The sequence below is a fragment of the Pipistrellus kuhlii genome, unplaced genomic scaffold, assembly GCF_014108245.1.
Source record: "Pipistrellus kuhlii isolate mPipKuh1 unplaced genomic scaffold, mPipKuh1.p scaffold_m20_p_5, whole genome shotgun sequence".
In the NCBI taxonomy this organism is placed as follows: domain Eukaryota; kingdom Metazoa; phylum Chordata; class Mammalia; order Chiroptera; family Vespertilionidae; genus Pipistrellus; species Pipistrellus kuhlii.
Genome location: NW_023425551.1, coordinates 60,170,727 through 60,185,216, shown reverse-complemented (window position 1 = coordinate 60,185,216; position 14,490 = coordinate 60,170,727). Strand labels below are relative to the sequence as shown.

The 14,490-nt window shown below is 32.7% G+C and overlaps 1 protein-coding gene across 1 annotated transcript in view; it reads right to left on the bottom strand.

Moving 5' to 3' along the window:
* The window catches only part of EYS (eyes shut homolog), a 1,188,193-nt gene that overhangs the window by 424,328 nt on the left and 749,375 nt on the right, over positions 1-14,490 (bottom strand). The window contains 2 exon segments of the mRNA XM_036415133.1: positions 7,966-7,994; positions 7,996-8,064. Of these exon segments, the coding sequence (XP_036271026.1) occupies positions 7,966-7,994; positions 7,996-8,064 (98 nt within the window).

The window sequence follows — 14,490 nt, the reverse complement described above, 5'->3', positions numbered from 1 at the left end:
TGAAGGTCACCCGGAGGAGAGAAAGCATCCTTTGATTTAATCTTTGCTGAACAGCTTAGTTGTTATATTTCACTGACATATCTTAATGAACTTGCATTGTTCTCCATATTGTATATTCTTAATGCTTTGTTTGGGAAGGGTTCTAGAAAGAATCAGCTTTTCTAAACTTTAGAAGCTTTAATTATATGTTAGATCCTGAAGTCCTTCTCATCTAGTAAATGACAGCAAATGCACTTCCTAAATATCACAGGCCGGAAATCACAGAGACTTTACTTCAGTCCTCATTCCACTAGAGAGGACTAGCTCAATAGTCCCACGCCGATGCAAGGAATGGGGGAAGGTGGAAATGACTGAGCAAGTGTGTTCTTTTCTGTGCAACTATTTCAGAAGGGGAAATTCAATATCTGAAGGGGGTGCCTAAACTATCTGTTGCAAAGCTAGTAGAAAATTTAAATTTTATTCTGAAAACAATGCAATCATTTGGAAAACTACCACCCATTAATACCAAAAGCAGAAATTGAAGTAAAATGTTTTTCAGGAGCATCATGCAGTAGATAGAAGCCTGAGGATAATGAGGTATATGACCATTCTTGGTCTCACAACAATTTTGAACATATGAGACAGCTTTTGCAGATCCATCATTAATCATGGTCACAAGCATAAATGCTATTATTCCAAAATAAATAACATTTCTGTTTTTCACAAGACTTAAACATGTTATAAATTATCAGAACCTCAAATAGAAATATTTGAAAAAGATTCATATCAAATTTTACAGGATATGATTGTATTTGCATAAGTAAACCCAACAATATTCATTTTATTGCAGAACTAAAAATAGTTTTTTATTCCTGAATGTTTCATTTCTCAAGTATTAAAATAAACTTTAAAATGTAAATATTGATATCTTTCAATTATCAAGGAAAGCATACAATGAAAAAGATCTAAGAGACATAAATAGAACAATGGAAAGTTTCCACAATGCAGAGAAATAAAAATATATTTCAGTTAGAAAAAACTTATGCAAAATGAAAAAGTTAAATTGGAAGAGAAATGAACTCAATTTATAGTGTGACAAAACTTGTTAATTTTCACTTTGCTGTTAAGTTTCTTTGAATCTATTTTTTAAATTTTATTTTAGAGTGTTATTTTGTTCATTTTGTACTAGAAAAACATTTTTTAAAAATGAAGATAGCACATTTGAAGTTCTCATGAAATGTATTCATTAAAAAATGTTATTGAACGTATTGGGGCAGCATTGTTTACTAAAATTAGCATTATTCTTCTCAGATGACTGTTCTCCACTTGATTGGGAATGTGGCCCAATAAACACATGTGGAAATTGCTAATTAGAATAGATACCAAAATGGAAGCACTTCCTGTATCCAGGCACTGTGCTAAGGCAGTGGTCGGCAAACTCATTAGTTAACAGAGCCAAATATCAACAGTACAGCTATTGAAATTTCTTTTGAGATCCCAAATTTTTAAAACTTAAACTTCTTCTAATGCCACTTCTTCAAAATAGATTTGCCAAGGCTGTGGTATTTTGTGGAAGAGCCACACTCAAGGGGCTAAAGAACTGCATGTGGCTCGAGAGCCACAGTTTGTTGACCATGGTGCTAAGTGAATTGATGATACAGAATTACATTCAATTCTCATGTCAACCTTGTGATACTATTATTATTGTTAGTTTACAGGTAAGAAAACAGAAGTAAAAAGAAGTTAAATAACTTTGCTAAAGTTTTGCAAAGAGTCAGATCTAAAACTGTAAAATGGCAAGGAAAAAAAAAGTGAAAGCTTTTTAATATTGGCCTTGGAAATTATTTTTGGATATGACACCAAAAACTCAGGCAACAAAAGCAAAAATAAAGAAATATAGTTATAATGGACTATTGTTGAGTCTTAAAAAAAAAAAAAAAAAAGGAGATCCTACCACCTATAACAAAAGGATGAACTTGGAAGACATTATACTCAGTGAAACAAGCCATATGCTGAAAGAAAAAAAGTTGCATGATTTCACTATTGAATCTAAAATAGTCTAATACATAGAAGCAGAGAGTAGGATGGTGATAACCAGGGCAGGTAGGTGTCGGGAAAGGGGTGATGTTGGTTAAAAGAAACAAAGTTGCAGTCATGTAAGATGAATAAGTCTGGAGATCTAACTATAGTTAATTTAATAATATATTGGAATATTGGAAATTTGCTGAGAGAGTAAATTTCAGTGCTATCACCATAAAAAAAAAAAAAAGGTAGCTATGTGAGGAGATATATATGTTAATTAGCTTGATTATAGTAATCATTTCACTATATATGTTTATAAAATAATCATGTAGTACACTTTAAACATATAACTTATCTACAAATAATATATTTCAAAAGTATAAATAGTAAGATTTTATAACAATTTAAAAATATTATAGAGAAGATGAAAATATTATATAGAAAATATTTCCTAGAAGCTTTCAAGTGAATAAAAGATATGTAATAAAAGTCACAAGAATTGACTCATAGAAGTCTTTTGGTCAATAAAGAGAATATATTAATGAGTCTCAAGCAAGAGATCAACCAACTGTGGGGTTATTCATCTTACTTTATGTGTGTAAGACTGACACTAGTATTAATTTTAGTTTTGCTATAATTAATATAAAATGGTAGGACTATAGTCCCAGTGAAAAAATTATGAATCACACACAATCCTCCACTGTGACAGTAACTATCTGTGCTATATGATCAGGTAAATAGGGAACCAAATGCCAAATTAATGGAAAGCAGTATTTCTCACAGTGTGATGAAAAAGACCCCAACAATCTTTCACATGGTCTGTGAGGTTAAAACATTTTTAATAATAACACCAAGATGCTATTTGACTTTTTCACTGTGTTTACATTCACACTGATAGTACAAGAGTAATGGTGGATAAAATGATAATGCCTTAGTATGAATAAAAATGGTGACACCAACTTGCATTAATAGGCACAGTATTATTGACTTACAGTTGAAAAGTGCAAAGTTTGCTCAATAAGGTACTTGAGGCAGTGTCAAAATTATTATTTTTAAAACTATAACTTATAAGTATATGCCTTCTTAATAATGTGTGAGACATAGGGTATTATGCATAAAGTAAACTCCTGCTGCCTGCTGAGCTGTGATGATTGTCTCAAGGAGAAGTACTTAGAGGAGTATTTACATGATTATTTAGCATGTGAGCCTAGCTAGCTTCTTGAAATAAAAACTAACATTCAAACTATGGTTATGCAACTCGAGGTATTAGGTACATAGTTTCTCAAAAATAAAATGGGCCTGTCATGTCAAAGAAAGTAACTAATAGTATTTGTTGTCAATATTAAAATCTGAGTGTTTAAACAAATATTAGCATTTTGAAAAAATCTTATCTACTATTGTGAGTTTGACAGCTCTACAATAGTTAAAAACTTTTCTGATGAGATTGAAAAGCAAATTCACAGATCAGTTTTTTTTATAATTTATACTGATGTATCTAGACATTTGAGGCAGCTGAATAACCCAAAAACAGTATTTTGTAAGTGATAGTACAAAATCATGCATGGGTAAAAGAACCATTCAAAATGTAAAATAGGCCTGGCCTGTGTGGCTCAGGGGTTGAGTGGCGACTTAAATTTGTATGCCATAAGCATCTATTATAGATGCAAGTGGCAGATCTTTTAAAATTAAATTCCAAATATTGTTGTAGTTAACTGCTATGAACCAGGAGGTCATTGTCTGATTCAGGTCAGGACATGCCCCTGTTGTGTGCTTGATCCCCACATGGGGGGTGTGCAGGAAGCAGCTGATCAATGATTCTCTCTCATCATTGATATTTGTCTCTCTCTCTCTCCCTCTCCGTTCCCTCTCTTTCTCCCTCTATTTCTCCCTCTCTCTCTCCCTCTCCCTCTCCCTCTCCCTCTCACTCTCATTTCCTCTCTGAAGCAAATAAAAATATATTTTAAAAAATGTAAAATATATTTTTAAAAATGTAAAATATATTTTTAAAATGTAAAATGGGTTTGAATTTAAGAGTGTAAAGGCTCCTTGATCAAGGTTTCACATTCCATATTACAACTAACCTTTAACAATCTATTATTACCAATTTTTGGTGTAATATCAAAGAAGAGTATTCCCAATTCTCTGAAAAGCTTTCTAATAATCCTCCTATCATGTCCAAATACATGTGTGTGAGGTCATTTCTTCAATTACTACAGTGAGCAATTATTGGACAGATTGAATGCAGAAGCACATAAGAGAATCCAGGTGTCTTCATTAAAAATATGTGCAAAATATGTAAAACATTATACTCTTCTATCATTTGTATGTTTGTTAACTATAATTATTTTTATAAAAGTACACTATTCTATGGTATTTATGTTACTATGTAATGAGTTTATCTTTTTATTTTATAAGAATTATATGATAAATATACTTAAACTGTTCAGTTTTTTTAAATATAATAAACATTGATAAAAATGCTATATTCTGTATATTTTTAAAAAGCTCTTAGCAATCAATAATAATTTTAAAAAATATATCTTTATTGATTTCAGAGAGGAAGGAAGAGGGAAAGAGAGATAGAAACATCAATGATGAGAAAGAATCATTGATTGGCTGCCTTCCGCACGTCCCCTACTAGGAATCAAGCCCACAACCTAGGCATGTGCCCTTGACCAGAATTGAACATGGGGCCCTTGTTCTATCCACTCCCTCTCCCTCTATCCTATTAGGCTGATGCTCTATCCACTGAGCCAAACCAACTAGGGTAATAATAATTTTTAAGAATATAAAAGCCAGCCAAGACCGGTTTGGCTCAATGGATAGAGCGTCGGCTTGGGGACTGAAAGGTCCCGGGTTCGATTCTGGTCAAGGGCATGTACATGGGTTGCGGGCACATCCCCGGTGGGGGATGTGCAAGAGGCAGCTGGTCGATGTTTTTCTCTCATTGATGTTCCTAACTCTGTATCCCTCTCTCTTCCTCTCTGTAAAAAATCAATAAAATATATATTAAAAAAAAAGAGTATAAAAGCCAAAATATTTCAGAATCACTGTATAGAATAAATCTAATGGGAATCTCAAAGTAAAAATGTGTGTGAAGAAATAATCACACAATAGAATTACAAAATACTTTATACAGTAAAAGTTGGAGCATCTGCTATTCCAGGGAAACGGCAGTGAATGGACTACATAGTCCATATCCACAAGGCGCACACACTATACCGTGAAGGGAGTCATAAAAGAACCATATAAACAAATAAATAAATATATTCAAACAGTGCTATGTCTCATCAAGAATATAAAACCAATTATGCAAGAATATAAAACCAATTATGGAAATACAGTAATTTTATTTTGGTTGGTCCAGGAATGCCTCCATGAGGAGGCGACAGTCCAGTTTAGGTCTGGCCAGCCTTCTGAAGGAGGGGGATGGGTAGAGAGGAGGTTGCTAGGGACTAGAGGAGGCAACTCTCTGGAGATGGGATGTAATAAAAAAATAAAAATAAAAAAAAGCCAGTGTCATTGAGCTCTTAACAAGGAGAAAGCCCAGTTTTGTCTTCTTCACAACCACCTAAACAAAGGTTATTATTCTGATATCATAGATGAGAAGACTGAGAAATGGGGAACTTTTAAACCTTGCTCCGCTGTCATACAGACAGGAATTTGCATAACTTGGCTTTGAAAACTATATTCTAAAAGAATTCTGTATAATATATCTTTTAGGAGAGGGGGTCCTAAGTGAAATAAAGTGTTGGTAGGGGTTAGTGAAAGGAACAGGGCAAATATTCAGAGAAATTTAATGGTCACCACTTGTCCTAACTCTACTTATAAGCAAAATACCTCTTATATGTCTATAGCTCTGTTGGATGTTGTAGGGATGGATAATATCACCAGAAGCTTTAATCCTAGAGTGGTTAAAGAACCAATATTATAAAATAAAGGTCAAATGAATGCCATTTTAAATAAAATAGGACTACATAGAAGAGAGGCCAAGAAAAGACTACATTTACAATTGGCTTGAAGATAGCTGAGATTACACAGTGAATTTTTGTTTTTGTTTTATACTTATTCCTATAAACAAAAGTTAAATGTGTTCTGCTTTTACAAAAATAGGAACATGCATGTTTATCATATTGTTAAATTAGCAGATGAATATATAAATTACCAAAGAATTGCATCCTTTTCAATGGATATACTACCTAGTGATTGCTCATAATTAACTTAGTAATAGTTAAGAGATCACATAGTGTTTAACGGAGAAGGTATGGAACAAAGAATCTAAAGCATAAATAATTGTTACAAAATACTTCTAACTGTAAATCATAAAATAATGGACATTTTTAAAAAAAATTAGGAATAAGTAGTAAAATAGAAGGACTTATGGGTGTTTGATTTATATTAAAATTGCTGGGACCCATCTAATGTATATAATGTAAGACATTAAGTTTTCATTTGATTAAAAACAAAACATACGAACAAATAAGCAAAATAAAAGCACTCTGTCTACTACTGTGTAATAGTTGCCATAAATATATTGTAAATGCATTGGTCTAGGGCAGGTGGTGAGATAGAAGGAGTCAATGGGGAACAAAGGGGACCTATATAATACTTTTAACAATAAAGATTAAAAAAAAAAGTTAAAAAATAAAAGTGAATTATTTTACCTTCTGAAATATTTCTTTAATTCTTAAATATAAACAATACCCCCTCACACACAAAATGAAGGAGCAAGTTTGATTTTACTCAAATATGTGAAGTTCTCATAGCCTTCTGTTTTTTTTCCTTAGCACTTTTCATATTCATATATACATTTAAACATTCATCAATGGCTCCTCTATTCTATATAATAAAAGAATAATATGCAAATTGATAGAATGGCCAAACGACCAGTTGCTATGATGCACACTGACCATCAGGGGGCAGACACTCAATGCAGGAGCTGCCCCCTGGTGGTTAGTGTGCTCCCACAGGGAGAGCACTGCTCAGCCAGAAGCTGGGCTGAAGGTTGGTGAGCACAGTGGCGGTGGCAGAAGCCTCTCCCACTTCCGCATCAGCGCTAAGGATGTTAGACTGTGGGGAGCAGGTCTAAGCCATCAATCGGACATCCCCCAAGGGCTCCCAGACTGCTAAAGGGTGCAGGCCTGGCTGAGGGATTTCCCCCCCACCCCTTCCAGTGCACGATGTCATGTATTGGGCCTCTAGTTACATTATAAATTTCTTAACAACTGGCACTGTTTGACTGTTTATTCACATTGGACCAGAGTGCACAGAAAGATTTCAGTACTTCTAAAAATTTTGGTAGAATAAATGAATGTTTTCAGGCTTTTAGGCTATCCTGTGACCAAATACTATGCCCCACCCTACCATCCTAACTAACTTGTGAGAACATATTCCAATGTACTATAAAGCTCCAAAAATGATCCTTTTTTCTTAACTGTAAGGGAGGGATTTTTTTTTTAACAATTTATACTAATGTTTTAATGCCTAACACTGAATCAACTGTACTAGATCTTCTTTCTAACATAGGTAGAGATTTCTATAACCAGAGAAAATTATCTGAAAAGAAAGTGTCACTAAGATGGACATTCAAGCACAGAGACAACTTTTTGAGAGAGATAGAGTAGCAGAAAGAAACACTTTAGCATTCTGAGCAATATACTGTTTAAACGACTATCAGTGTGCTTGTACTTAAATACTGTGAGAGATGATGTTTTCTAATCTGACTCACTGATCTTTTTTTGGTAGATATGATGTTTCTTATCCAGCACAAAGAAGAAATCCATTATAAATAAATGTTCCAACTTAATTGGGATAGAGCTTACAAATTCTATAGTCTGCAAGAAAGTAAATTAGAATGTGCATGTGTAAAGAAAAACCAAAGGATTGGATGCTTTCAAATGGAAATCTTATCTTTTGATGTGGTTATTTGAACAATTATTTAAAAATTCATTAGTGGTATTTTACCTGCAGTTATCAATGTGAATTTTTTCCCCCCACTGCCTTGAACGGGATGAAAGATCCCTAATTATTGATTTTTACAGTTTCTATGCATCTAGTAAAATTCTCAAATGATCCAGAAACCCAGAAGAGAGAGTGAAGGGGGACTTATATTATTTTCTTCATGTTGCAAACTGGTTAGAGTGTACAATCATATTTTAGAACTGATTTCATTTATTCAAAATATTGGTAGAAAGTAATTAAAAAACTCATTTCAAAAATTATCCCAAAAATTAATAGGAAAAAATACCATCTTATCCAAAAGTTATGTGGAATCTATAATCTTATTATACAAAGTTCACTGTAATTTGTATATGAATAAGGAAAATGCATTCATTAATATAGTTGATTACCAGTGAAAAATAGGAGTAAAGCAGATATACTTTTACAACTTTTGCCTTTGTTCCTTGCACTTTTCCTTTCAGACATTAGTACCTTGTTCCATCCACAGCTATAGACGCATCAAGAAAAATTGCTCCTTCTGGGTCAAAGAAAACAGAGAAAACTACAAATACTCATGACATCCTATAGCCCTGATGCAGCCTATCTTTTGTATTCAGTTGCATGGCCTGTTCTCTTTAAGAATAATCTGGACAAAACATGTATCCAGAAAGATTGTCAAAGGGCCAAGAGCAAAAAAGAGAGCATAAGGAATTGGAAAGCATTTGTTTTAAGGAACAAATATAACCTCTTAAAGATAAACATAAATATGACTTTTTGTTCTATTCACCATGAATATATTATACTATATTCATGGTGAATAGAACTACACCAGTAATTTTATGTTTCTATAAGTTTAAATTTATGTGAAAAAGGACATTAGAAAAACTAGAAAGAGGCACATCCCAGAATTCAATAGTTAGGAGTATTTCTTTCAAGTTGTTTTTTTGTTTATTATGCTCTCAATATTATTAAAAAATTCATGCTAAGATAGACTGACTTATGACCAAGACAATCATCGGGCTTATATATTGAAAAATATATTGATTTCTGAATTGAAAATATTTACCATTTGCATTCTCAAGATTTGGTTTCTTATTGCATACAATATTGTAAATAAATAAATGATATAATAAGACCTTAACCTTGTTTATAAATTTTAGGGTGCATATATTTTATTCCATCTTTTTACTTACAAGTCTTAGTTTAAAAACATTTAAACCTTTCCTCCTTTTCCCCTACGTAGGCAAAAATGTACTCTAAACCCTTTCAACAAGTAACACTCTGTCAACTGTCAAATATGACTGAACTAGAAAATAAAACAATATTTCACATAGTAAGTTTACCAAGAAGTCATTCAATTCCAAGGAAAAATAAAAACATTTGGCTCTTAGTTGCTGCAGAGGGGAAGTATCGATTTGTAATTGTTAGCTTAAAAGTTTTTATGAGCTTCATTAATCATACGGTTTATCACATTTATTTTATCACAGAAGGGGGTTGAGGTTTGGGTAAAAAGTTTAAAGGATTAATCAAAGAAAAACACAACAACAACAACCTTAGAAACAGACAACAGTATGGTGATTATCAGAGGGAAAAGAGGGTGAGGGGAAGTAGAAGAGGGTATTAGGAGGATAAATAGTGATGGAGGGAGACTTGACTTGGGATGGTGAAGACACAATACAATATACAAATGATCTACGATAGAATTGTACACCTGATACCTATATAATTTTATTAACCAATGCCACTCCAATAAATTTAATAAAAAAATACACCTAAATTTTAAATTTTAAAGTAAAGTTTACATCTACCTCTCCTGAAACCTCACAAACATGTTAATTAGTATAGCTTAAAATTTTTAAATCAAACAAAAAATAAAAATGGTTTAGAAAAATAGTTTTGATTACAATGATTGTGAATGTTAGAACTTGTATGTGAATATTTGATCAAATCTTCAATTTGGAATATGAGGCAGCAAAAAACACCCAATCAGAAGACAAAAAAAGGAAAAGAATCTGAAAAATATGAAGATATTGTAAGGAGTCTCTGGCACAACTTCAAGTGTACCAACATTTGCATCATGGGGGTGCCAGAAGAAGAAGAGAGAGCAAGTTATTGAAAACATTTTGAGGAAATAATGGCAGAAAACTTTTCTTACTAGGTGAAAAAAATAGACTTACAAGTCTAGGAGGCACAGAGTCCCACAGAAGATGAACCCAAAGAGGTCTACAATAAGACACATCATAGTTAAAATGCCGAAGTTTAAAGGCAAAGAGAGAAACTTAAAAGCAGCAAGAGAAAAAAAAATGATGATAAATTATCTAATCCTACAATTTAACAAATTAGAAAGAGAGTAACAAGAAAATCCCAGAGTGAGCAGAGGAAAAAATAATAAATATCAGAGGGGAAATAAATGACAGAGAGACCAAAAGAACATTACAAATGATCAATGGAACCAAGAGCTGTTCTTTGAAAGGATAAATAAAACTGATGAACCTCTAGCCAGGCTCGCCTAGATGCAAAGAAAGAGGACCCATATAAACAAAATCAGAGATGAAATAACAGAACCCATAGAAATACAAAGAATAACAAAACAAAACAAAAAAAAATACTATGAGCAAATCCATTTCAACAAACTGGGCAACCTAGAAGAAATGGACATATTCCTAGAAGAATACAACCTCCCAAAACTCAATAAGAAATAATAATAAAAAAAAATCTGAGTAGGCTGATGACTATGGAGGAAATTGAAACAGTAATCAAAAACTTCCAACACACAAAAGCCCTGGACCAGATGGCTTCACAAAGGTATTTTACCAAATATTCAAAGAAGAACTAAAATCTATCCTCCTCAGACTATTCCAAAAAAATTCAAGAGGAATGAATACCTCAAAGCTCTTTCTACGAAGCCAATATAACCCTAATCTCAAACCAAATAAAGACAATTCAAAGAAATAGAATTACAGGCCAATATGCCTGTAAGGGCAGCCTTTTTGTGACGGCATTATGGCATGAGGGTCAATTTGCACAATACCTCTTTATTATATAGGATAATATATGTGAATGTGTGATATTATTTTCAACTAGATAGATAGAAGAAATGGGGAAGGAATGTCATTTCTCTGCAATGTATTTTTTTTTTTATTAATGATGTATTTATATCTGAGACAAATACAAGAACTGTCTTGATTAAACTCTTATATGTACTTCCTCTATGGTTAAGCTGTATTGTTTTGAAAAAAAAAATAGATGATTAGAGCCTATCTGATTGAATAACCTACGTGGTTGGACTTTTTCTAAAGGTAACATGTCAATCACTTATAAGCTTGTCAATCAGTTAAAAAATAAACAGAGCAAGTCTAACTTGTTCTGTAAAATTCAGAAATTTTGAGTCTTGCAATAGGTTTTCTTAGGGCCCCAAATTTGGCATTATTTCAAGAGTTAAGATTTAATTAGGCATCAATTATATGAATTCCCGCATAACTTTATAATGAAAATAATATTTATTGAAAGTAATACCTTATAAAATTAAATTATAATCTAAACAATTAGGAAAATGCCAACTGATATAGAATTTTGGTCTACGATATTGTTTAGTATCAGATAAGAGTTAATGATTCTGTAAAATAAATAATTAAAATATGACATTATAAATAAAGCAAATGATTCTTTTTAAATTTGAGATTCTCCTGATTTTAAATAAAATAAGGAAATATTATTTAAAAGTCATTAAATTTTAAAATTCAAAAATTAAGAAACTTTTTAACAAATTTCTGAGTTTGCAACTTTCTGATACTCTGTTTGATAGTTGAAGACTTTCTGAAAATATAGGAAATGCTAACTCCTATATTTTCCTTGAAATAAAAAGATAAAATATGGAGTTTTCTACTACTTACAATACTTACTTGAAGAAGTCAGCAATAAAAATGAATTTTAAGTCAAATATTGCAACTTCTCAGTTTTTTGCTGGTCACAGCTCACTGAATACTACATGCATTTGAAATAAAGGAGATTCTACTATGTTGAAACCAGTGGCCAACTCATCTTCTAGCATCTCTCTGACTTTAGATTCAGAATCAAGCTTTAGAAAAGAATACATTTTGGCAATTTTGCAGAATTGTCTCTTTATGGAGTCCAGTAATAATACTTTTTTTTTGTCCTACAAAATATTCTTTAGGTTATCCTATTACTTCAGATTTTCATTTTTAATGTTGGGATATAAGTTAAACACATTTTAGAAAATAAGTATTTTGTAAAATATTTTAGAATCTGAAAAACAAAACAAAAAACAAAAGCACATGTAAAAACTGTAATAATAATAATAGCATTATGGTGACCTTGTATTTAGTAGAACATTATTGCACCAAATTCAAAATGTTAAGATTCATAAAATAATTCACAAATATTTCCATATATTCCAGAATTTACAGAAATTTCTTGTTACCCACTTTTCTGCTGTTGCACATACTTTTGATAGCTTTTCCCGATACATTTGAAGCATAAAGAAAAAGGTCAGGTAATTTGCTCACTTGTAGGTTGATCTCATCCCCATTTTCTCTGGTATATCACATACTTGGCTATTCTACTGCCCTCTCAAATCTCTCCTTGTCATTCTCTGTAGAGACTGTGGAAATGGAGGAATGGAGAAGGAGGTTTCAATTAAAATCATTCATTTATTCTGGGGGGGAAAGCTTACATTCTAAAAAAAAGCTATGTTTATCTGTATACTAGTGGCCCAGTACATGGATTCATGCACATTGAAAGAAAATTATTTAGAAGAAATATTTTACATTCATTCTTTGCCTTTTGTTTATGATAAAAGTGTCAACCAAATTCATGATTGACAATGACAGATGGAAACACACATGTGCGATTGGCACCAAGAGCTTTATATGTGTTGCACATGCACAAGTCAACTTAGCCTTTTATAGATATACAATAAGTTTGCTTAATTAGACCTGCTTTCTGATTTTGCTAAACTTTTTCCAGACCAGTGGAAAACCCCAACTTCTCTCTTTCAGGTAATTGTGAGCAACACAGCAATAGATATCAACATGAAGCAATTATTATAGATCATGCAGGCAGAATAAAGAATAAAATATTTGACTGTAGCAGTGTTTAACTATATTCTGCGCAGTGAGAAAACCTGAAGTTATTTTCAAGGTCTACCATTTCTTACTTTTTTTCAGTTGGATCAAGTTTTTAAGCTTTCAAAATTTCTGTTTTCCAGCTAATGAAAAGAAAATAGAATTCCACCGAGTCTCCTATCAACCTACTCTAGGTTGGGATCAAATGAGATGAGGCATGGGAAAATACTTCACAGACATTGGTTGAAGTGTGAAATGTTTGCACCTGGCTATATAGCAAGTTGTGTTCCTGAGCTGAAGAAACCGCATGGAGGCTAGTCGTTGCTAGGGAGAGGAAATGGGGCATTGCTATGGGACATCATTACCTGTGCCCACAGCAACCGTTTTCAGACTGGGCTGGGCTGTGGGACACATTTTAAGCCATGGGGTCTTGGCAGCATCAGCTGGGATTTGGTGGGCTGTCACTCTGTGGTGATGGCAGGACCTGTGTCCCACGTGGGGGAAGCCGAGTGTTGCTTTGTGGGCGCCAGGTCTGCGGTGCTGTTTCTCTGTAAATGGCCAGTACCCATCACAGCAGGTCCTGCACTGAGTGTCAGTGCACGTCAGAGCGACTGGTCAGATGGTTGTTAGTGCACGTCATAGTGACTGGTTAGATGGGCACCTAGCATATTAGCCTTTTAAATATATAGATGGGTTAATGCAGTGTATTGAAACCCAATCCACACAATAGCAAATTATGTTGAATGAAGATTTACCAAGTTGTATGACAATTTTCTAGAATTTTAAGACAACCAAGGGATCAATGAAGCAAGCAAACAGCAACAACAACAACAAAAAAAACTAAGTGATTATGCTGTGATTCCTTTATTTTTAATTAAACCAGTTTTCAATTATTCTGTATATTTAAATATGGCAAAATGAAAAAAATATTCTGACAGAAATCAGGGTGAATAAAGGAATATTCACAGGTTCTAGAACTTCTTTTTCTCTCTTTTAAAATTACATATTTAGATATCATCTATAGGTATTAGATTTATATTCATCACTAACTATACCTATGTGGATTGATAAATAACATTTATCACTTGTTTCTGTTGTTAAAAGAGATCTGGGGCAGAATAATTTCTATTTAACTCATAACATCTAAATATATAAAGATAAAAGATATCTCAATGAACCATATAATCCTTTGAGTTGAAGTGGAAATATGAAGCAAATCCATAAATAATTCATCAAATAATTGAGGACTTTTAAAATTAAAAAGCCCTGAAATTTTTTTCTTCTGAAAACTTGTATAAAATGTTTTTTAGTAGAAAAATATACATTCTGTCCCATCCTGTTCTATTGGACCATACCAATTCATATGTAAATATGCTTTAGTATTATCTATTATAAAGAAATATTTTTCCTTGATCTCTCTTGCCTCTTTAACAACCATAACAGTAGTTTCCAGCATGGGCATCAA